At 43.1% G+C, this 25,832-nt stretch overlaps 1 protein-coding gene across 4 annotated transcripts in view; it reads left to right on the top strand.

Annotated features, from left to right (window-relative positions):
- DDC (dopa decarboxylase) overlaps positions 1–25,832 on the top strand; it is a 99,113-nt gene that overhangs the window by 63,011 nt on the left and 10,270 nt on the right. For all 4 annotated transcript variants that reach the window (XR_005577297.2, XM_039462140.2, XM_039462139.2 and 1 more), the window contains exons 9-11: positions 302–369; positions 16,094–16,170; positions 19,738–19,757. Coding sequence is in view for 3 of the 4 variants with exons in the window: in XM_039462140.2 (XP_039318074.1) it covers positions 302–369; positions 16,094–16,170; positions 19,738–19,757 (165 nt within the window). In the remaining variant the exon portion in view is untranslated. The remainder of the gene's footprint in view (positions 1–301; positions 370–16,093; positions 16,171–19,737; positions 19,758–25,832) is intronic.

Consider the following 25,832-nt stretch of genomic DNA (forward strand, 5'->3'; position numbering starts at 1 on the left):
AACTTTAAAATTTTTGTTCCATTTTATTGGGTTATAATCTAGATTTAGAAAACATACAAATCAGCTCTCAGTACATATACTCCCCTATACTCATCACCCAGATCAAGAGGACAATTCCAGCGCTCCTGAAGACTCTCCTGCCCACTGCAAGTTAGTGCCATTCCCCTGGGCAACCCTACCTGGCCTCTACCACTGTGGGTTAGTTGTGCCATAAACTTTTATCATCATGTATGGGGTCTTCTCTATAATGAAACATTTATGAGGAAAACGTTTTCTTTTTCTTATTCGTGTTCTTTGGCAGTTTGCAGATTCATTCAACTTTAATCCTCACAAATGGCTGTTGGTGAATTTTGACTGCTCTGCCATGTGGTAAGTTTCCCTTCTCATGGACGTCAGTTGCCTGTCCCCTGTGCTCTTCCGAGGTGACGGTGCATTTGAAAGAAGCTGGCAGGGAGGATGCCAGAGCCAAAGGGGGGCAGTAGTCACTTAGCTCACTGCTTGCTGCCATTTCTGAACCCTCGATGGAATTCTTGCTAAGTCTTCGCCTTGCTGGAAACTTTTATCTAGGAAATATCATTGCAACATGCTGGCATAAGAAATGAGAAGGCTAAAAAAGACAATCGGTGATTTGATTTCTCCAGCATTAACAGAAAACAAATGCAATGCAGTTTCAGTACACACTTCTAATTCAGTGGCTTCTGTTTTCATTCTTAGATTCATAACTAGTCTCAGTTGAATACTAAGTTTAAGCAATCTGAGTCCAAATGCTTAAAAGTATTTTCTAAGGCCAGACACGGTTGGTGGCTCACGCCTGTAATCCCAGCACTTTGGGAGGCCGAGACGGGTGGATAACCTGAGGTCAGGAGTTTGAGACCAGTCTGGCCAACATGGTGAAACCCTGTGTCTACTAAAAATACAAAGAATTAGCACAGCATGGTGGTGCATGCCTGCAATCCCAGCCACTCAGGAGGTTGAGGCAAGAGAACCGCTTGAACCTGGGAGGCAGAGGTTGCAGTGAACTGAGATCGTGCGACCGCACTCCAGCCTGGGTGACAAAGCAAGACTCTGTCTCAAAAAAAAAAAGTATTTGCTAAGGAAAAATAAAAACCATGTTTCCTAAGAATTTCCCTGGAAATTCGTAATAACAATACAATAATACCTTGGTGATATTTAGAATAAGAAAAAGAACTGAAGCATTAAAGTGGGTAATATTACACCACCTACGTAATATTTAAAGAAATAATGATAATAGGCAGTGGTACGGGGGCACTAGAAACTAATTTCTCTAATTTTTAAAGTGAGAAGTTGATTGACTGATCATAGGGCCAGGAGGATTTGCATGAATTTTGTACAGTATGCAAAATTGAAAAATTTTTCAAATGTTCAGAAGGCTTTGCAAAATTGTTCAGTATTTAATTAAGTGAATGAATGATTTTTCTCCTTCTTCCTAAGCATGAGGAAAGCAGCTTTTATACAAAACAACAACCAGTCTCAGCTCTCCCAGTTTACCAAAATATCCGTCCACTGTTATTTTTTTTTTTTTAGAGGCAAACCATATTTCTAGTTCTTTACTTGTATTCAAATGAATTTTTTGTCAGTCTTTTTACCCAAACTTCTGCTATATAATTTTAAAACAGTTGGTATGTGGGTATTTCAGACTTAATTTTGTCTGAAATACTAATAAGTACTGATGGAAGCCATGGCTGTTATGAATGTGAGTATTCTTTTGTTTTCCTGTGCTTGTGTTTTTCTGTTTTACCCAAGGTGGAGCATGGTGAGGACAGTTTGCACAGTGTGCCAGAAGTCCCTTTATTCGAGGTGTAATTTTGATTGAAATGCAAATCCGCTCGGTTGAGGTTTTTTGGTCAGTGGGGAAAATTCTCTAAGGGAGCTGGAGTTCAGAGGGACCAGGCAGAGCGCCCACCAGCTCTGGCAGGAACAAGTGGCTCTCCCTGGATGCTTTTATTTTGCAAGGGACCAGTGTCCTCATATTCCTTCCACAAAGGCAGTCCTAGAACCACCCTGGAGCAGGGCAAGGGCTGATGGGGCTGTCCGGAAGAGGGGTTCTGGTGCCCTCCGAGGCCGTCGCCAGTGCTTGGATAAAACAGTGATACCAGCAAGACTGTTAGTGACTGCGAATAGGTCCAGCCTGCCTTCTAAGTCCCTAACCTCTCGTAGCTCTCCGGACCCCCACGACAGCCCGGTGATGGGGGACACAGACATTGCCACGCTCTTTTTACAGATGAGGAAACTGAAGCAGTCAGATCAGAAACATTTTGGGTCCTTGATTGTGAAGGCAAGTATTGACACATGATAAGAAGAAGTGTAATGAATGGGGCATCCTGCTCTCGGGTCCAGACAACCAGTGCCTATGTTAAGGCTGAGAGAAAACTTGCTAAGTCAGTGTCCTGGTGAGAAGGAGTCAAGCCTTTCCAGCCATGGGGTGCCTGCGGCTGAGCTGATGTCCCAAGGCTGCCGCAGGCGCTGCAGAGAGGATGCTGGCCAGCTGGTGGCTGTGGGCTCATCTGTTTTGGACAGCTCCTCCCTGGCCCTCGGGATTCAGTTCAGCCACCAGCCTGTGAGGGGAAATTTGACAAAGTGGAGGTGACGTAGGGAAGACACAGGACACACAGGGAAGCCATTTGGTGAAGGGAGAGAGGACAGAGGGTGATTCGCCTGTAGAAGGAATTAAATGTAAGCCCTAAGACACAAGAGAGGGCTGCGGTGCCCGGAAGTCTGCCACAAGAGAAGGGCGGTGGGGTTAGTTCCCAGCCTCTGGGGTGGGTGGCAGGGGTGGGCCGGGTGGTTGCAATACTTGTGGAGCCTCTTATCCTCCTACGGGCTTGACAGGCTACAAAATACATATTAAATTATAATAAAGAATACGCTCTTTCTCTCCTGAACCGGTGCGTTCTCGACAGAACAAGGGTCAAAGAATTTGGTGAGATTTCGTGTACCTGGGAAAATCAGATCTCTCCCAAACCCAAGGTTCCGTTCCATGACACCATACAAATGGCACGAATTTGAGGGGTGAAATCTGATTTTGAAGGATTTGTGTTTTCACCCAGAAACTGCTGATCTTTACTGTTTGGGGGCCCTGCGCTTGCGTTAATTAGTTGGCTAGGGCTGGCTTAACCAAGTACCTCGATGGGCAGCTTAAACAGGAGATGGTGTTTCTCTCTCAGTCCTAGAGGCCAGAGGTCCGAGACAAAGCCATCAGCAGGCTGGTTTCTTCTGAGGCCTCTCCCGGGCTTGCAGGTGGTCATCTTCTCCTCTTATAAGGACGCTAGGCCTGTTAACCAAAAAGTATCTGAGACAGGTCTCCATCAATTCAGATGTTTATTTTGCTAAGCTTAAGGACATTCCTGGAAGAATAAACAAGGAATCACAGAAACAGGGTGTGGTCTGTGCCTTTCTCCAAAGATGATTTTGAGGCCATCAGTACATAAAGGGAAAGGAAGGGTGGTGGGGAAAAAGGGAAGGGATGGTCACATTACTGAAACCAAGTCACGTGAGAGAAAAGGAGCAGGAAGGGAAATAGTGAATGATGTATTTGTCTTCACGCTCAGTAAAATAGCTCTTTATATAATATAAGGTGAACATGGAGTAGCTACCTACAGAGATATTTAACCTTTTATCTGTAGCTTTCTGCTTAGCAAAAAAGGAAAGGCGTCTTCTTACATGAAAGCGTTCAGCTTATTTTTTTTTTCCTTTGCATAGTAAATTGAAGAACCAAGTTTTTATTTTCCTTTCACATTTCTCCCTGTCTTCTTTTTTAAAAAATCTTTCAGAGAATGCATTTTAGAAGGAAATGAGTCCCTGATCTTGGGTATCATCTGGTCTTTTGCGGCTAATACAGTTTATTTCTAGACAGATGGGTCTCAACTTGTTAGGAAAGCTCATTTTTAGCAGGTTGTAAAGTCTCATGACCCATGAAGAAAAAAAAATAAGTGGAGGAACAGAGAGAGAGAAAAAACAAATAAACATCAAGAAAGAACAATCCTGAAAAACTGATACAGGCCAGGTTACTCTGAAGTCTGTACATCAGTAGGCAGGTATGGAAGTGGTTTACTTATGTAAAGAGATTCCTGTTGTTTTCTTCCAAAATGGATTTTGTCTAGCTTCAGTTTACGGGGCTTTAAGAAAAGTATAGCTTAATTTTTAGTGGTTTCAAATCATGATTAAAAAAGAAAAGAAAGAAGAAAAAAAACTGAGAACATTATTTTGGAGAATTGTAGCCAGGAAAAATTTTAGAATTCAGTCCAAATTGTAGAAAACAATAAAAATGGACAACCATTACACAAAGCTAAAATCTAATTACAGGTGTACTACAGTTTATTTTGAAACATAATATTTCTCTCTCCCCAATTCTATTAAATAGAAAATTATAATCGGGCCAATGTATTTGTAAAATAAATTTTAGTCCTATTATGATTGGCTTGATTACTTGGATAAAGTGCAGCAGGAGTAATCATTTGCCATATAGGTTTGCCAGTGCTCTTTCTCTCTCTCTCTCTTTTTTTAAATTGGTTTTGTTGGAACCCTTTCATAAAGAATCTAAGATTTAGAGCTTTTTAAAAGCCTCAATCCCAGCCAAGGATTTATCTGTGCCTGTAGATACCTGTGTGAACTGGTTGAATTATTCTCTTTTCAAGGTCCCACAAAACTTGAGTTTCCTCGCCCTGTTAGAAACTGACATTTTTTGCTTAGCACAGTCCAGGACCCTGTGAAGGACGAGGTATGGGGCCAGTTTGTCCAAGAGGCTCTTGTTATCTCTGTAGGTCACCCTTATTTTCTCAAGGCAATCTGAAAATGTCATTCCAGTCAAAGCCTTGGTAAAATAACCCATGACAGAGCAGGCTCAAACACAGGTCACTGAAAAATAAGTCACTCATTTAGCCAAAGTGATAACTCGAAGATTTCACAAGAAAGGGAAACCCCTTTATTCTTTGAGAGAAGAGACTTACTTTTCTAAACAATAAGTCCTGATAACGAGAGTATCAGGCCAATTAAATCTGTCTCTCAAATTTTATAAATAAGTATATTAATGGGCCGGGCGCGGTGGCTCAAGCCTGTAATCCCAGCACTTTGGGAGGCCGAGGCGGGTGGATCACGAGGTCAAGAGATCGAGACCATCCTGGTCAACATGGTGAAACCCCGTCTCTACTAAAAATACAAAACATTAGCTGGGCACGGTGGCGTGTGCCTGTAATCCCAGCTACTCAGGAGGCTGAGGCAGGAGAATTGCCTGAACCCAGGAGGCGGAGGTTGCGGTGAGCCGAGATCGCACCATTGCACTCCAGCCTGGGTAACAAGAGCGAAACTCTGTCTCAAAAAAAATAATAATAATAAAATAAAATAAATAAATAAGTATATTAAATTTTAATTATCTTGATCAATGTATAATTTCCATAAATCTGTTTTTTTGTGTGTATGTGGTTTTTTTTTTTTTTTTTTTGAGTCAGAGTCTTACTCTGTTGCCCAGGCTGGAGTGCAGGAGCCTGATCTTGCAGCCTCTGCCTCCCAGGTTCAGGTGATTCTCCTGCTTCAGTCTCCTGAGTAGATGGGATTACAGGTGTGCACCACCATGCCTGGCTAATTTTTATATTTTTACTACCGACAAAGTTTCACCATGTTGGTCTGGTCTTGAACTCTTGACCTCAGGTGATTGACCCACCTCAGCCTCCCAAAGTGCTGGGATTACAGGCATGTGCCACTGTGCCTGGTCCATACATCTTTTCATGAACTTTTATAATTTTTTAATTGAAGAATGGGTTACTGTCCCAAGAAAACTTTGGTAATCTGGCATAGGGACACAGATGCTGGTCTTGCATCAGTGTTTCTTTGATATTAGCGTTAAATTTACAGAGAAACAACTACTTTTATCTCTCAAAATTGGCTCTTCCACTCTTATGTGCCCACTTCTTCTGCAGCAGTCCTTGGACTTAGAGGGGTTGAATCGTTTTAATTTCTGGCCCTGTGTCTCATGAACACAGTTTATTTTGATTATCATCTCCTGGGTTTGAAGACGAGGCTTTTAATGGCTGTCAGTGTTTAAGATTTAGCTGGACTTTGTGTCTGTTTTAGAAGCAGGAGTCAAAGTCCTGTAACTTAAAAGTACAAGGACTTTAGAAGCAATACAGAAAGTTATATGGATGTAATAACCTTAATTTTTTAAATCTCAGTTTTTTAGGACTTTAATTAGTTAGACATAGGAAGAGTGTATCCTGGGTCATAAGCGAAAGTTTTCTATTTCACAGAACTTAGAGAATAATATAGGAAGAAAACATTTGCTTTAGGCTGAGTGTGGTGGCTCGTGCTGGAAATCCCAGCACTTTGGGAAGCCAAGGCCAGAGGATCCCTTGAGGTTAGGATCCAGCCTGGCCAACATGGTGAAACCCCAACTCCACTACAAATACAAAAAATTAACTGGGTGTGGTGGTGTGTGTCTGTAATCTCAGCAACTCTGGAGGCTGAGGCACAAGAATTGCTGGAACCCAGGAGGTAGAGGCTGCAGTAAACTGAGATGGTGCCTCTGGACTCCAGCCTGGGTGACAGAGCAAGACTTCATTTCAGAAACAACCAACCAACCAACCAAACTATTCACTTTAGACTTTTAAAATAAGAAGTTATATATATATATATATATATATATATATATATATATATTTATATATATTTATATATATTTATATATATTTATATATATATATATATATTTATATATTTAAATATATATATATATTTTAAATCAGGCTGCAACATCAGTCAGAATCAGAGGGGAAAAAAATTAAAGGAGCTGATAAAATGTTGAAAGAGCTACTATCTCATGCCCTGAAGGGGAGAGAAAGCTGAAAACAGTGAGATGAAATTAAAGTTGAACTTTTGGTTTATGAAAATTTAAATGTCTTGTAATTTTTATTAAGACTAAATTAGTACCTTAAGAAAATTTTATTGTTCTAACCAATTTTTTAGTTTATGAGTGTGTTTTTAATATCAAAGCCCAATTTCTAGAAAGACTCTTATAAATAATTTTCTTTTAATTATAGCCAACTTGATCACATAAACATTTTTCATAAATTCTCTTTTTATAAACTTTATTATGACTTACACAAACCACTTACTGAATGCTTCGACTTTTATCCCAGATATCCTCTTTTTTAAATAACCAGTCATTCTATTTTAGGATAAAAAATTTATCATACAACATTTTTTGTCATGTGAAATTATTTTTCTTTTAATCTTTCTTACCAAAAACACCATTTAATATTTGTAACATTTTTTGCATCTCTTTTATTTACTGGTTCCTGTTACCTTGTTTTAGAAATGACCTTTAAATAATCTTTGAATTAGACAAAAATTATTTTCTTTAATAAGAACACATTATTTTTAGAAAAACATTTTCCTATACTTTTTTTAAATTGGAAATGACCCAGACATTTAAGCAATATCTATTATTTAGTTTAATGCAACTTTAGATTCTAAATTTTATGTCATTTTAAAATTATATGTCGTTCTAAATTATTTGTCAAAAATATTGACATGTTTATAATTAATCCAAGTAAAATTTAAATTCATGTATTAATTAGTCTAATTAATTTTAATAGATTGCTTATGAAAACTGATAGTCTTCATTTAAAGTTATTTCCCTGTTAACCAATGTTATAGCCTGCAAATTTCAGGTATTTACCTATGTAAAAAGCTTTAGGTTAAATGCGTTTGTTTTTACTTTTTGCCAAGTAATTCAGGATTAACTGTTTGCTATTAAACCAACAATATTAAATTCCTTACTTACCAAAAATTACACAAAGATAATTCCCTTTTGGGCCGCATTTATGGCTTCATAGCCCTCATTCCAAATATTGACACCTTATAATATTTAGCAAAGATAAATATGAAGCTACTTAATGAATAAATCTAAACAATAGTGTGTTGACAGTTCTTATGACTTCCTAATTGTATTTTGCCAATAATTTTAAAGCCAGCTTGTTTATTAAAGATTAATTCAAGTCATATGAACTTGAAAAGCATTTGGATTATTTACTAAATTTGTGTGAGTACTCATTTATTTATTTTTTTAATTTTTTTATTCTTTTTTTGAGACAGAGTCTTGCTCTGTCACCAGGCGCCAGGCTGGAGTGCAGTGGCACAATCTTGGCTCACTGCAATCTCCACCTCCTGGGTTCAAGCTATTCTCCTGCTTCAGCTTCCCAAGTAGCTGGGACTACAGGTGCATGCCACCATGCCCAGCTAATTTTTGCATTTTTTAAGTAGAGATGGGGTTTCACCATGTTGGCCAGGATGGTCTTGATCTCTTGACCTTGTGATCCACTCACCTCAGCCTCCCAAAGTGCTGAGATTACAGGCATGAGCCACTGTGCCTGGCCTGAGTATTCCTTTGCTTTTAAGCCAATTTGGTACCTTGTGACCACAACACATAATGAAACACATTATGTATACATAATGTGTTTATACATAAACACATCTAAGCACACATAAACAGTCATGCAACTAAAGATCCTATAGCTTTGTCTTCAGAACTGTAGCCATGATATATCAATACACATTATCAGTTTACAAAAAAATGGTTGGATAGAAACAGTGGTTTTTGTCTCAACACCAGTAGAAAGGTCTTCTAAACTAGAAAAATTATATTTTCCTAAGCAAAAAACACATTCTCATGTATTTTATAAACTTCACCAAAAATACGTCTTACTATATACTACTAACCCTAATTCTCAGTGAAAGATCGACGATTACTTAATTTAATATAATATGATTTTACGTTTTCAAATTACTGGAGAGAGTTTTGAGACTAAATTTACCAGATTAATCTTACCAAAGGTTACTAAAACTATGTGAACAGAAAAGCCTCTGAGCTAGTTTCTATTAGTCTGATAAAAACTTTTCTTTAAGCCAGTTAATTAAAGCTCTTTCATATAATTGGAGGTGAAATATTATTTCCACGTTACATATGAACAAATAGACATAACAGTCCCAGACAGAGGCAGATCTTATACATTTAAATTTTTTCATTTGCGTGTTTTAAAAAATGTTCTTTGCCCTACTTTAGACTATTAAAAGTAGTCTGAAGGGGAAAGAAGGGTGTGGTAATCCACAGGTTGCGAGAGAAAAGGAACAGGTAGGGGAGTCGTCAATTACGTATCCATCTCCCATTCAGTAAAATGCCGCTTTACAACAAGGTCAGGTGAACTTAGAGTAGCTACCTGTGGAGATATTGTACCTTTTATCTCTAGCTCTCTACTTAGAAACAAAAGGAAAGGCAGCTCCTTGTGTGACTCAGCTTTGAGCTTAATTTTTCTTTTTGGCAGAGTGAATTGGGGTCCCAAGTTTTTATTTTCCTTTCAAAGCCCCCACCATCTGACCCCATTTTAACTAAATCACCTCTTAAAGGCCTTATCTTTAAATACAGTCAGTCACATTCTGAGGTCCTGGGAGTTGAAATTTCAACATATGAATGTGGACGAAGGGGGACATAATTTGGTCCATAACAGCGCTCATAAGAAATCACTAGTTAAAGCCATAAGCCCCATATCTAAGGATTTAAACCAGGTCAGGTTATTTTAAACACCATAATCTTAATGATTTGTTTATTCGATTCCTATGAAACTTACAGTTTCATTTGATCTCACTATACCCAAACACCCACTTCCCCATTTTTCTTACCACCAAAGAATTTTATTTTTTTCATTCCACAGTGGACAGTCTTCACACTGCCTTGCTGACACAGTGGCCTGTGCTGTATCTGACAGTGTGCAAACCAAGCGTGCATTCATGCAAGCAATTTACATGTTACAAACACACATACGAGTAAAAAGATACACATAGAACACGTCGGAATCATTTCTCAGGGATATAGAAGCTGGAGAATGAGAGCTGTTTTATTTGGTGTAAATGAGCCAAAATCAGGGTTACTTTTGTTCAAAGTGTTATTGACTCAATTTTCACTGTAAACACTGAAATAGTCTTGAATTTTAGCCCAGGATGTACAGCCTCAGAGCAAAAGCCAAGTAGGTGGACAGCAGCATCCCTTCCTCTAGACACCGCTACGTTAAACTGGCAATCATGACAAGCACAGCAAATACACTACATAATGAATTCATTATTCTGTTCATGAGGTTTTTTTGGACAATATTATTATTATCCCACCTAAGAGGTAGGAGCCACTTATCACACTTGGTTAAGGTTGGCTTCCCCTGCCTATTAGCGAATGGTGCCTTTTAATGTGGTGACAGGGAGTGGGGAGAGTGAGGGCTGAGAAGCTACTCAGAGGCTTTTGTGCACTGTTTGGTTATCAGGAAATAAAAACAAATATTTTGACAGTCTAAGAGATGGTAAAGTGATCTGCCTTAACACAACGGAATACAGATAATGACACTGGTAAGAACCAGAATTCACAAAAGGACAGATATTCCTCTAGATTCCTAAGAGTTTAAGCAAAAAAATTCTAAGTGGTGAATTCTTAGTGTCTTTTAAAATTTCACTAATTCAATAAACAACACATAAATGGATTTTTAAAATTGCTTTCACTGTTTTTTTTTTATATTCCTTAAAATTAGAAGTGTTTCTCTTTTGTTTAATGAAATTGCGCTAATGGTTAGTCCATAGTTTAACATAAACACTTTGGTTCTACTCTTTAAATATTGAAATGGTCAAAATAATTGAAGTTTCTAAAACTGGCAATTATTATAAGCCTAGTAAATACATTTTATAATGAATTCATTATTCTGTTCATAAGCTTTTTATTGTTCATTTGGTATTTTGAATCTTTTATATGTAAATGTGAGTCATTCTGTCCAGAGCTTATTTGCTCTTTAATTTCAGATCTCCAAAGAAAGATTCAAATTCCGTATACACCAAAGGCATATGTTATCCACATTTAAAAGATGACCTGTTTTTCTCCAAAAGAGTTAAATTTTGCCACGAATTGTTTTATAGTGTTTGTACACATCTGTTACATTGGGAGGTTTTAAAAAATTCTATTTCTTTAAAACAGTTTTAATCATTCTAGTAATCATTAAGACTTGATTCTAGAATTTGTTTCAAAAGTCTCAGTGGATAGTTTTCTACTTATCTTTTTGGCTTCTTTGTGCTTAGGAACTGTTTAGTATCTTGAATGTTTTATAGATATTATTGGCACCAGGAGGTAATGTGAGTGCTCATTCAATGAGCAGTATGTAGTGTTGTAGATTTTTAAAAAAGAAACTTAAGAAGCCAGGCTTTTAACCCAACACAGGGGTCCTTTTCCTGATCTTCTAGGAATGTGTCTGGTTACAGAGAGAGGCTTTCCTCACCAAGAGGCCCTTGCAGGTGCGGTCACCATGTGAGGTGACTTTGGTGCCACAAAAGCATGTTTCTGTGTGTGTGTGTGTGTGTGTGTGTGTGTGCACGCGCCCATGTATGTCCCCAAGTATGCATACACATCTGCTTTCATAAAATTCGTTCTCTTTGTAATATCCATTAAATCTTACCAGGAAATGCAAATTTAGCACCTAGATATTGACGGGGAGACTACCACAGGCCCACTGGAAACATGGGCCAATGAATAAAGTATAATGGGGAACTGCAAATACTGAGAACTGAATAGAAAGAAAGATGCAACAAAAAGACACACAGCTCATGCAGCACCTACAAAATAGAATTCGATTGAAAAGAGAAAGACAGAAAATCATAAGCTAAGTATCAAAATTAATCTAGAAAGCAGCAACCAAATAAACCTTCAAAAAGTAAAAGGAAGAAAACAATAAGAGTTAAGAAATGTAACAAAATACACAAAAAAGACCCAGCAGAGAGGATCGACAAAGCTGGATGTTGTTAGTTGGCCCGCCTAATTACATAAACAACCTCTGGAAAGATGGGTCAAAAATAAAGAGAAGAGGCTGGGCATGGTGACTCACACCTATAACCCCAGCACTTTGGGAGGCTGAGGCAGGTGGATCTTGAGGTCAGGAGATCGAGACCATCCTGGCTAACATGGTGAAACCCCATCTCTACTAAAAATACAAAAACTAGCTGGGCATGGTGGTGCGTGCCTGTAGTCCCAGCACTTTGGGAGGCTGAGGCAGAGAATTTCTTGAACCCAGGAGGCAGAGATTGCAGTGAGCCAAGATTGCACCACTGCACTCCAGCCTGGCAACAGAGAGAGACTCTGTCTCAAAAAAATAAAATAAACAGAAGACCCAGATAATCTGTAGTAGAAAATAAAAAAGGCATAATTACAGATACTTCAGAGAGTTCCCAAAATAGTAAGGGAGCATTATGAATAACAACATGCCAAAAATTGCCCATAAACACATATATACAATAACTGCAACAAAACGTGATACCAAAACGAACTCAAGAGTAAACGGAAAACCTGAAAAATCTTATCGCTAATACAATCTGTCAATAGTTAAATTTTCATACAACAGAAATACCTAAATTCTTAAACAGTGAGTATGCTAAACTGCAGAAACTTATCAGTTCAATCGTAAGTATAATTCACAGAGAACAGCAAAAGAGGCCACACTGCCTCTTATATCATGAAGCCAGTCTAAATTTGATTCTAAAACCAGATTAGTAGCTGCGACAGCAAAACTATAAAACAATCTCAGAAACTTAAATGTCAAAATTCTAAGTCAAACATTCACAAATAAAATCCAATCCTATTTAAAAATACATAGTGTGCCATGACCAAACTGTGTTTAATCTGGATATGCCAGGATGTTTTAATATTGGAAGATTTTAAAATGCCATTCACCATGTTAGCAGTGAAGGAGAAAAAGGTTATCGCATTAGATGCAGAAAAAGCATTAGATAAAAGTCAACAACAGTTCAGGACGAAATGTCTTAGTAAAATGGGAACAGTAGAGAACTTTCTTAATCTGCTAAAACTTAACTACCAAAATCATAATGAACCTATACTAAACGGTGAAATATTAGAAGCACTCCCCTTAAAATCAGGAAAAAATAATCTCCACTTCGGTTCAACATTGGATTTTCCTAACCTCTGTAGTAAAAAAATAGACAAAGAAGTAAACGTGTCAGGATCAGAACGAAAGACGTAAACTCTCATTATTGTCGGATGATGTAATCGCAATAAAAAGAGAATCCTCAAAGTATTATTAATAAAAGAACCCAGCAAGATGTCTAGACACACTAACATTTTTAAGCTTGCATTTTTAATCTATATTAAACAGTAAGTCTAATATTTACAAGAGGAATACTCTTTATAATAGCAAGAAAATACGTAAGGTTACTGTGAACAAACATATCAAAACCTGTTCAGATTTATATGGAGAAAAGTCTACAATTTCTTGGAAGTCATTAAAGAAGTCATAACTAAGTGGACTCATAACGTTTGTAAAGAGGAAGACTCAATATTAGACATCAGCATAGTTCTAATAAATATCCTGCCTGGCATAATATTTATGTGGGGCAAGAATAACCAAGATAATTGTGGAAAAAATGTAGTGAGAAAGTTACCTCCTCAAATATAAATGTGTGAGTGAAGCTCATGTAGCTCAGTGCGGGCACAGACAGGTAGAGCAGATTAGAAGGCTAAGAGAGCCAGAAACGGGCCATACACATTCCAGGGAAGGCTCCCAATATTTACCGAATTGTTGAGGTTCAATATGACGAAGATAAGTAATCTAATAGAAAAATGAACAGAAAATAATTTACCAAGGAGGAAACAGATGTGCTTAATAAACGTGAAGTTACTTACCCCCGTTAGTAATCAGAAATGGAAATGGAAATCCCAGTGAAATACTACAGGTTGTTGATAATAGTCTCTTCATACTAAACGCTGGCCGGAATATGGAAGAAGAGGAGCTCTCTCATTGTGGAGACTGATTTCGTACCACTGAGTAGGGCTGTAGATGTTTCCTCTAGCTCAATGTAGCTCACCTTGTGCTATTCCATTGGCAGATATATGGCCGATGGGGGATGCCGCTAGGGGCTCCAGGTGGTATGCACAGAGATGGTCCCGTGTTCACAGCAGTGTAATTTGTCATCAATAAATGGGAAATAATAGAATGAATGGATTGGGATATGCGCATGCACTAAACTCCCATGAGGTCATACAAATGACTGAGCAAGAGCTCTGTGCATGAATGAATGTGAAATTCATAGGTCTATTTTTACATTCACATTTACATAGGTCTATTATAACATTTATGATAATATGTCTTAAGTTTATGTTATGGTATGTTTAGCACTTTGCAAAATAATGTAGATTGCTTAGGGATTTGGAGAGAAAATTTTGTAGAACTTCGTAAGAATAGGAGCCCAACATCAGCCTTTTGACCTCTTGTGTGGGGCAGGGAGAGGAAGTGCGGGAGGGGCAGGGATATGTAACTTTCATTAATACCTAAAATTTAAGTTTATTTCATAAGCAGGGGGTAGTGATTTATTCTTTACATCTTTTTGTATGGCTTTAATAAGTGCAAAATATTTTAAATTAAAAAAATGAGAAGGGAAAGTGGTCTTCGTGAGCAAAGGGCAGAGTTCTACTGATAGCTACAGGTATTCACCCCCTTCTTGGTCCCCTCTCTTTGAGGCTAGGCACAGAGCTTTCTAAAGCAGAGAGATCCAAAGGACCATACCCCCTCCACCCCACCGCAATGAGGGGCTCCTCATAAAATGCCGATGGTGCAAGAAAATTCCCATACACACACAAAATTAGGTGCCATCGATTTTCTTCCACAAGTCAAAGAAAGAATATACACGATTCACCTTATTATCCCTACTGACCTTGTCTGTGTTTAACCTTAAAAAAATAAAGCCTCAATGCTCTTTGACAGGTAAATCCAGCCTCTCTCTCACTTCCTTGGTAAGCCACATCCCAGCATCCTATTTCATGCTCACTGGGTTCTGTCTTTCAGGTACTCTCACATTATATTTCTTTTCAAGCCTAAGCTACTGTCAGATTGACATTTCTTCTCTAGTTTGCCCTTAGGATACTTTATTTGCCGCAAAATTGCTTTACAGTGATGTCACCACCCTACTAATGAAGTGAAGCAATGGCAATTACCATAAAGCACCGGCCCTTCAAAGCCCAGCCCAGTGAGAATTTGGGCCTGAGTTATGTAGAATGACTACCAATGTGAGTGTGCCGTGTGCAGACAGGTGGGAGAGGACCCGTCTGCAGCCCACGGCGTCCTGGCCTTCTTGCTCATTAGCCCTGGGGATTTTCACCCACCCCTCACCCCACACACACACACTGATGCTAGCAGGGCCGGGCACTGTGCTGTCCCTGGAAAGAGAGGAACAAAAGCTAACCTGTGTGGTTTTCCCTCTTGACACCAATTCTCCAACTCTGCAGATACCAGCTGGGTGTCCTAAACTCGCCCCTATTCTGACTGTATCTACCCCGATGTAGCGTCAGACTCCACAGGGTTAAGGGCTCAGTCTCACAAGCCTGAATGTTGGGTCTCCGGGTTACCCACACTTCTGTCCACCGTGGCTACAAAATCGGGGGAGTTCCCATAACCCCTGCGCCAGATTCAATAACTTCCTAGACCAACTCACGGAATTCAAAAGAAGCATCTTACTGAGGTTTACAGGTTATAGAGTACAAGTGAAGAACTGCGCAGGGCAAGGTGTGGGTGGGGTGGTAGGTCACGTGCCTTCCGTGCCCTCTTTGTGTCTGCCACCATCCTGGCATTGTGAACCATTTACCAACCCAGAAGCTCTCGAACCCCGCCACTTAGGAGTTTTTAATGGAGTGTCATTCAGTGGGCATGATTGGTTAAATCACTGGCCCATCTCCAGCCCCTACCCTCCCTGGAGATTGGAAGCCATCGAGGAGACCCCAGCCCTCGGCTGTCTTATTAACATGCGAAACACACTCTTATCACCGAGAGATCTCAAGGGTTTTAGGAGCTGTGTACCAGGAACCAGCAACAAAGACCAAATACTCATATTTTATTCTAAGACTCCCTCCCCAGGTACTTGGAGCAGAGACAGGGAGTGAAGGCAGAGTGGTGTTTACGGCAGGGCCAGAAGCAGGTTCCTGAGCTGAGCCAGGTGGGGAGAGGGTCCAGTCTAGGGTGCCTAATTACCAGCCCTATCATTTGTTCTCTAAAACCAGGGTGAAAAAGAGAGCAGACTTAACAGGAGCCTTTAGACTGGATCCCACTTACCTGAAGCACAGCCATCAGGATTCAGGTAAGCTGTGAGCTTGCTCTCTGTGGACTGTTTCTGGTCTTGTTTCCCTCAGAGCTGCCCTGGAGGTGCCTGGGAGTTAGGGGAAGACTGTCCACATCCAAGGAGGCTCCGGCAGAGGAGCCGGGTGCTCTGTAGATTTGCCCTCGCAGCCCATTCCCTGTGGGTTGATTCAGAGGCCTGGGGTGGCTCCCTGGGGGACGCTTCCACTCTAGAAGCACCGAGAACCTTCCGGGCTCAGTGCAGGAGCAGCAGTAGATGGGCACAGCCAGGGGATATTAAACATGGGCATGCACACCTCCTGCAGACAAGGAAACGTCTTTAATAGAATAATTTTACAAAATTATTTAAATTTACAAAAAGGCTTTGCATCACTTTCCACCAACACCACAAGGAAGCAAAGTAAATGAAGGAGGTTGAGTAGGGTGGGTGAGGGAAGAGAAAATAAGATGAAGCCAAGACTCAGATTGGCACACAAAGGCGTGCCTAGGTCATTCGGTCAGTGGGCCTGGTGCTGGCAATAGCCAAGGAGCCTCAGCACCTGCCTGCAAAGTCTAGCAGGGAGAGGATCAGTGGGTAGTTATCAAAGTGGCATCGGGGGACACAGGCTGCTCCAGAGCCACAGCAGGGAATGCATAATTCTTAGCTTTTGCACTTTTTCTATGCCATCTCATTTAAGGTGGGCCAGTGTATCTGGCCAATTAATGGTAGGCATTGGACTAGAACCAAAATAAGCAAAAATTTTTTTTTGATACCTGAAAATTCTGTCACAATGCTGGTGAGGGGGGAAAGTGGTTACACCAGTCACTTAGGCTTTGAAGATGTGTCCTTTATTTACTAAAGTTGTACATTTGGAAAACAGTGTCAATGCTGAGCCAGAAAATGCCCATAATCCCACCGCTCAAATGCAAATGTTGCTAATATATTGCTGTATTTCTTACCAGTCTTGTTCCATGCATTGTTTTAACTCTGTACCACTTAGCAATTACCAATTTACAAGCTTCCCTTCCCACATGTATCTCATGAAGTTTTATGTCTTACGAGGCACCCAAGACCTATTAAGTAGTCCACAGTTCAGGTAAAATCATTGTCAGAGGAAATTGCTGGCTGAGAGGTTTGGCATTTTTTATGTTAACAGTAAAGAATTGTGCAAAGAAGCTTCTAAATTGGGCCGGTTCTTCATTCGTCCATGAGGAAGCAGATTCATGGAAAAGCAGATAGGAACTTGAACTAATTAGACACTGTATCTGAATTCTTCTACTGAGAGCCTCCGGTTTCTCTGTCCTGTAGAAGTTTCTGCAGTGAGGGAAATCTTCTATAATTCTGCACCACCCAATATGACAGCCACCAGTCCACATGTGGCTACTGAGCGCTTGAAATGTGGCTCGTCTGTTGCAGAACTGAAGTTTAATTTTCTTTAGTTTTAATTTACTTACATTTAAATGTCAACAGCCACATGTGGCTAGTAGCTACCATATCAGATGATACAGTAATAGAAATTAAAAAGGTATTGCATTCCCTCATATTCATTCATGACAATCATCTGATTGTTTAACATTTTTTTTTTTCTTTTTGGAGACAGGGTCTTGCTCTGTTGCGCAAGCTGGAGTACAGTGGTACAACCTTGGCTCACTGAGCCAGGCTCAAGTGATCCTCCCACCTCAGCCTCTCGAGTACCTAGGACCACAGACATGAACCACAACACCCAGATAATTTTTTGTATTTTTTTTGGAAGTGACGGGGTTTCACTATATTGCCCAGGCTGGTCTTGAACTCCTGAGCTTGAGCAATTTGCATGTCTTGGCCTCCCAAAGTGCTGGGTTTCCGTGGCTGTCACACGTCTCCTCCCCCATTCTCATGATCAGCACGCACTGGTGGGTACCTTCTAACTGGGTCCTAATTGACAAATCACTGGGGTCCTGCCCGGTGCAGACAGCTCTGCTGAGCCCCCCAGTCGAGGTCTCAGGTTAGGAGAGTGTGAGTCACTGCACCCGGCCTCGACAGTTTCTTACTGAGAGCCGCCTGCATGCACTCTGTTGGGTGCTGTTGTTTCATTTGCATTGGTCTCTGTGAATCATTGTAGAACGCTGCTACGGATGTTATGTTTGTATAGCAAGCTCCCTTACTAATGAGAGGCTGCGTGGCGAAAAGGAGAGTACTGGTTATGGGTCGAGATAGGCTGTGTGGCTTTGGGCTTTCTGTCTCAGGGTCACTCATAAAATAGGGGGTGGAGGTCCTGCATCTCCTCCCAGCACTGCCACTTTTTATGCTAATGGAGAAAATACCTATTTTCTCCTGGCAGCCAGATGGCAGTCAGGGAATGACACCAAGTGGTGACTTCAGGTGTTCTTGTAAATACAACGTAGACACTCCTGTGCAGTGGATGAAGTGCAGGGTGGGGCATGGGTTGTATTAGGTGAACAGCTTGTCCCAGCTGAGCATGGCCAGGGCCTGCCCCTGTTGACGGGGGAAGTAGGGGGCACCAAAGTGCCTGGTCCAGCCCACATTCGTGGATCTTCTCCCAGAGCACGAGACTCCCTTCTCCACAGATCTGTGCAGCAGGATTGCGGCATGTTGTCAGAATCCTCACCTGAGGGCGGGGCGCGGTGGCTCACGCCTATAATCCCAGCACTTTAGGAGGCCAAGACGGGTGGATCACGAGGTCAAGAGATCGAGACCATCCTGGTCAACATGGTGAAACCCCGTCTCTACTAAAAAAATACAAAAGTTAGCTGGGCATGGTGGTGCACACCTGTAGTCCCAGCTACTCGGGAGGCTGAGGCAGGAGAATTGCTTGAACCCAGGAGACGAAGGTTGCGGTGAGCCAAGATCACGCCATTGCACTCCAGCGAAACTCCATCTCAAAAAAAAAAAAAAAAAAAAAAAAAAAAAAAAAAAATCCTCACCAGACGCCTTGTGCAGGATCACTTGCATTAATGGAAACTCCCATCTATGAGCCCACATCCAGGGTTCTATAGGCATAAGGGGAGGCTCAAAGGCAAATCAACCATTTTTCATAACCAATGTGGAGCCAACGAATCCTGGATGTTAAAACTGACTCAACAGATACTCACTGAGTATCTGCTCTGTCCCAGATACTGAACTAAGATCTGCTAAGATCCATGGATACAGAGATGAATACTCCCACCAAGAGTTTCATTCTCTTCTTTTGAAAATATTCTAATCACTCCGTATATCACACATTCACTTTCCCATGCATGAATAAATGAGTGATGGACAATTTACACTGATCTGAATGTTAACTCTCTACTGGGCTCTAGATGAAACCTCAGATGTTCAAGCTATGTAACCGCAGAAAGCAAAACTAATGGGGGTCTATTAAGAGTGTAACATGTCCGATTTGTGTTTTGGGCATCCTGTTCTGGGGGGACTCCCCTTGAATATGTTATCCTGGGAAGTGCCCAAAGAACACCCAGATCCAGCCTTTAGGCAGTTTTATTTCTGGCTTAGAAGACACGAGAAATTTACGTGGAAGATGAAAAGGATTAGCGTGTGATCAACAAATCTGTCTAACCGTTTCTTTTTTCTTTTTCTTTCTCTTTTCTCCAGGATTTATCACTGACTACCGGGTAAGTGAGAGATTCCTCTGTAATCTCAAATGCCAATGGAGTCCTTGGGGCCTCTGCGGCTGTCACACATCTCCTCCCCCACTCTCAAGATCAGCACTGGTGGGCACCTTCTAACTGAGTCCTAACTGACAGATTAGTGGGGTCCTGCCGGGTGGTGGGTAGCTCTGCTGAGCCCCCCAGTCAGAGGTCTCAGGTGAGGAAGGCAAAACCTGGACTTCGCTCCTGGGGATGGAGAAGGAGACTCTGTCCCCATTCCTCTGGAAGGAAAGGTTCCCCACTGCCCTGGACTGCTGTGTGCCTGGGGCTGCACAGGTGGGGGCGGTGGGACAGTGCAGAGTCAGGAAACGTCAAACGCTCCCAGGCGGGGCCAGTACCTCGGCAGCCTGGTCTCAAATGCATTGGTCCTCTCTCCTTTTTATTTGCCACAAATGTTGAATGAGGCATACTTTTAAAATGCCACATTGTCCTAGTGTTAGTCTGGAAAGGAATTTGTAACCACAGGCAGTGATGCAAGGATTATCCAAAAAATAGAACCCAAGGGGTAGGGTGAAATTCAGTGGGGAGAGAGGTGTGGCCACAGAGCTGGCTGTCTTCTGCCATCAAGAGAGGATCTGTGGCCGGGCATGGTGGCTCATGTCTGTAATCCCAGCACTTTGGGAGGCCGAGGTGGGTGGATCACCTGAGGTCAGGAGTTCGAGACCAGCCTGGCCAATGTGATGAAATCCCATCTGTGCTAAAAATACAAAAACTAGCTGGGTGTAGTGGTAGGCACCTGTAATTCCAGCTACTTGGGTGGCTGAGGCTGGAGAATTGATGGAACCCGGGAGGCGAAGGTTGCAGTGAGCCAAGTTCCCACCACTGCACTCCAGACTGAGTGACGGAGTGATACTCCATTTCAAAGAAAAAAAGATGACCTGTGTCCCTTTCTTTCTGGTCAGATGTGGTGGGCACCAGACATCATCAAAGCAGGGGCTGCCATTGCCCAATAGAGGTGTGTTTGTGTGTAAGTGCTACTGTCAGCAGCCGGCGTGATAATGACCCAGCAGGCGCTACCCCTCAAAAGGCATGTGTAGCTTTCCTTCTTCCTGTGACAGCTGTGAGCCAGGAGGTGGGGGGCACCAGTAAATCTTCCTAAGCCATCAAGGCTGGTTGAAGGACAATTTTGGTAAAGCTCGCTTGGGACCACCCAGCTCCACACCTAGGGAGAAAGGCCAGGGTGCGTGCACATAAGCATAAGGGCACAGTGGCAAGACCCATGGATGATGCTGTTTAAAACTTTTATATCAATCACCACTGACAATCTGACTTATCTTTTAGAAAGTTATTATTATTATTACTATTATTTTTGAGACAGAGTCTCACACTGTTGCCCAGGCTGGAGTGCAGTGGCACAGTCTTGGCTCACTGCAATCTCTGCCTCCTGGATTCAAGCAATTCTGCTGCCTCAGCCTCCCGAGGAGCTGGGCCTACCCGGGTACCCACCACACCCAGCTAATTTATTTGTATTTTTAGTAGAGACGTGGTTTCACATTGTTGGCCAGGATGATCTCAACCTCCTGATCTCATGATCCACCTGCCTCGGCCTCCCAAAGTGTTGGGATTATAGGCGTGAGCCACCGCGCCCAGCCTGGAAAGTTATTATTGAAGGGAAAACATGACAATAATACTAAAAACAGCTAGAGGACCGGCTCAGCCTGACCTTGCATCCTCATGCCGCCGCGGCCTGTGTGTCCTCCTCCTCCTCCCTTTGTTCGTGGCCTTTCTCAGACTTCCTGTCGCATGAGGGCCACGTGCTGCACAGACCACACTGCAGCTGGTTCTCATGGCGCTGAAACTAAAGTTGCGATGCCTTCTCCACTCCTCCACAGCCTTAGTAAGTACAGAAAGGCCATGTAGAACCCCGTGGTATGTGGTATGATTAGTTCCCTGTTACTTCACTACTTTGCTGGGAAAGTTCCTTGCTTCCCTGAATGACTGTGCAGTGGGCATCTGGCACATCCAGCTTTCTGCTGCTGGCGAGCTGTTTCCCACTGCATGACACTGAACATGGGCTGATGGGCACAGGCATGAACACTTCATGTCTTTTATTATTATTTAATGTCGTTCCTTCCCAGCTTAGATATCATTAGAAAAAAAAGGCCTGACACTATGTCACATGACACATAAAATAACAAGCTTTGCTGAAAATGCCATATTCATGGGCGGGCACGGTGGCTCATGCCTGTAATTTCAGCACTTTGGGAGGCCGAGGTGGGTGGATCACAAGGTCAGGAGTTTAAGACCTGCCTGGCCAACAAGGTGAAACCCTGTCTCTACTAAAAAAAAAATACATAAATTAGTTGGATATGGTGGTGTGCGCCTGTAATCCCAGCTACACGGGAGGCTGAGGTGAAAGAATTACTTGAACTCAGGAGGTGGAGGTTGCAGTGAGCTGAGATGGTGCCACTGCACTCTATCCTGGGTGACAGAGCAAGACTCTGTCTCAGACAAACAAACAAACAAAACTCCATATCGACTAACAAGTCTTCAAGGAATCAAAGTCCTTTTTAATACATTTGGCACTGTCTTTCAAAGGCCTGGGGCACCAACCCCAGAAATGCTGGTTTATGTTACGTTGCCCAAGACAAGAACCATCTCAGCTCTGCCCGCATCTAGCAGCTCAGGGTACAGGAGCTCCTCAGACGGTCTCTACCGTTCATCAAGAATCACAGATCTGTACTGGCACCCGCCTGCAGAACCACGGAGGCGGCAGGGCTCCCCGGGGCTTTCCCAGTCTGTTTTTCTGCACCAACCTTCTGGTCCTCAGGGCTGACTGCTTCTCCCCAACCCTACGCTCTTCATCCTACTCCCTCCGCCGCCAGTCCCTGCCTCTCATGGGGTGAGGAAAGAGTCTGATCTTGTCCTTCTGTCCTTAATGCTGAGCCTTATTCTCCTGGGCACCTCAAGCCACACTCCCTTTCCCCACTGCGAATCCAGAAGACTTGAGCCCACCATTCGCCTCGCCTTGATGGCGTTCATTGGAAGGCATTTGTCCTGTTACTTCAACTAGTTATCTCTACTAGCTTAATGAAAGGTGTTGGCCTCAGTTAAGGAAAGGTCAAGGCTCAGCAACCTGTGCCCCAGCCCTACTTTCAAAGCACCCTTTGAGTGGCCCCTGTACCCCCCATCCTGTTGGGTCTGCTGTGACACCTGGGTCTCTTTCACCCCATCTCAAGGCAGCCCCTTCACTGGCACTCCCCTTCCAACCAGGAGCGACGAGCTGCTCCTGCAGCTACTCAGAGATGAGTGAGGCCCAAAGCCGCCTCCAGGACTCCCAGCCACTGAGGGAGACAGAGGCGCAGACCACGCAGGCCCTGATGTCTCTTCTGAAACATACCTGAGACACCTCGATCTTCCAGGCTGCCCGTTTGTGACCCAAGAGGACTTATCCCAAGTCCTTAGCTAGTCCTCTGCCCGCCAGATTTCCTCTTGCTGGTTTTTTTTTTTTTTTTTTTTTGAGCTCACAGCCTGGAGCCCACTGCAGGGGGAGCCGGCGTTTAATTCTCGGGGCTACGGGCAGAGCAGGGCAGGCGGTGATGCTGAGGTCCCTGGCACCATGGCTGGCAGCGCCTGAGTCAGGAGCGGTGTGGGGACAGCTCTTGTTTGGCTGCCTGTTGCTTCTAAAGGAACCCAGGCAGGTGGGAAGCACCACGGCAGCCTGGCCTCACTGGCATCCAGCAGGCTTGGGGGGCCCTTTGGGGCAATTGGCCTTCTGTGCTACTGTGTTCCCTGGAGAGAGACAGAGTTGGTGCATCATGTGTTCACAGCCAATATTTCATGGCTGATGAGGAGACAAAGGAATGAACCTTATGAAAGATGGACTGCAGAGGGTGGAAGCTGTTCTGGAGCAGAGGGGCTTCTAAACGCGCCAGCCCCAGGAAGCAGGAATGGCCATGTGGGGACAGTCCCAGGCAGCCACTGAGAAAGCACACACAAGTTGGCCGGGTATGAGTATGGGAGCAGCCTCAGAGACCCTGGCATGCAGAGCCCAAGGGGCACCTCTCACCCCAGCTCTGCTCTTTCTATCCCTGGGTGCAGGCACAAGCGTCACTGTCTCTCACTGGACCCTGTCCATCTGCCACCACCCAGGGAGGTCCCTGGCCATATTTCCCAGCATCTTCTCTGTGTTGCTATTTTAGCTACAGTAGAGTGACCTCTTTCCCGCTCTGCGCACGTGCACCTCTCGGACTCTATGATTTCCGCCTGTAATGTGAATTTCAGGCAAACGTCCCCAGAGCATTTGCTTTGCTGGACTCAGCAGGGAATGGGAAGAAATATCATAGACATTCTCATGTTGTTCAAAGAGGTTGGAAACCCAAACCTAAGGCTGTCAGAGTCATCAGGCTAAAGGAGAGGAGCCCTTGACAGGGGGCTCCCTACCAGGCCACTGGGGGTGTGTGGGGTGGGGGGAAAAGGATGAGCAGGGGCTGGTAGTTCTGTCCTCCGTCAGCGGATGAGGGCACAGGATTGGAGTGTTAGTACCGAGAGAAGGCTGTTCAGGACACCAGGTGCGGCAAGGGCGCTCTGTTCTTTCTGATGCTGAATGGAATGCTGAAGATGTAAGATAGCACCATTTGCCTGCAGTGTGCAAAGTCCTGGGCAAAGCAGGCATCATTATGCCTATTTCATAGGGGAGGAGACAGAGGTTCAGAAAAGTTAAAAAGTTTGCTGAACCTATTGAAAGATAGGACCACGGAGCTGGGTCACAGGCCACTGAGCCACGCAGTCCTGCACGCTATTTGGATGAGTAAACTGCATCTTCTGGAAGATGTTGATGGCTTATCAAAAGTGAGACAAAATATACTTTTAAAAATGATCAACTGTGGAGGAAAAAGTACCAGGAAATAGCTCATTTGATGCCCCAGAAGCGTCAAATACGAATTGTCTTCTATGTGCAGAATCCTTTTAGCTGGATGCATGAGTGAGGGTCAGATGGGTTTTTCTCCAGATTTGTTTAAGTATGTCCATCAGCAATCTTTCACAGAATGTGGGCTGGCCGCTCTGAGCCCCGCCAGGTGCTGGGCTTGCGGCTGGGAGTAAAATGACAAATGAGACAGTGCTCCTTTCCTCTGGGAACTCGGTCTGGCAGGAGGTGAGGCTGGGTCCACGGGGGCCACAGCCCACATGGCTCATAGTCCTCCCATCTACTGCAGGTGCCCAGGAGCATAGTGGGGGAGGGGACAGTGCCTCCGGAGAGATCATGACAACATTTTGAGCCACATTAGAGTGAGCATTCAATTAGATGGTGTGTATTTTCACTCCAGGACCACAGAAATTAAGTTTACCTTGGTATTTTTCCAAATGTTAGACGAAACCACATTTTAATTTGCAAGAGGATGACTGGCAGAGGAGTGACTTTGGAGTGCAGCACCCATGCTAAACCATGACAAGGAAGGTAGATAGGTAGATCTATCTACCTATCTACCTATCTTGTCTGATAGGTAGATAGTCAGCCAGTTAGTGGCGTGGTAAGGGATTCTTCTTTTAGATTTCCCAAAAAGACAAGTTAGCTTAGCTCTTGAGCATCCCAACAGCTTGAGAACTCAGTGCTGATGAGCAGACAACTGGGTGTGCAGGTTTGGCTCAGGCTCTGCCGCATGCTGGCTCAGTGACGTTGGACAAGTCACTCTCCACACCTGCTTCCGCTCCAGGAAAGTGGGCATCCAGAACCCCTGTTTACAGTGCTGCTAGAAAGCTCAGTGGAGATGATATGTCAACACACCTGGCAGGGCCTGGCATGCAACGGGGAGGGACCATGCTGAATGCCTGAGTCTGAGGTCGAGTCCCTTTTGACCTGAGAAGCTCCTGCAGAACCCTGGCTCTGGGCCCTTTAGCTGCTTCTCTTGTGTCCAAAATTAGCTGCTGTCCGTTCATTCCACCCACACTTTGTTTTATGTATTTATTTAGAGATGGAGTCTCACTCTATTGCCCAGGCTGGAGTGCAATGGTGCAATCTTGGCTCACTGCAACCTCTGTCTTCTGAGTTCAAGTGATTGTCCTGCCTCAGCTGCCAAAGTAGCTGGGATTATAGGCACG

This window comes from Saimiri boliviensis, chromosome 10 (assembly GCF_048565385.1).
Source record: "Saimiri boliviensis isolate mSaiBol1 chromosome 10, mSaiBol1.pri, whole genome shotgun sequence".
Taxonomy (NCBI): domain Eukaryota; kingdom Metazoa; phylum Chordata; class Mammalia; order Primates; family Cebidae; genus Saimiri; species Saimiri boliviensis.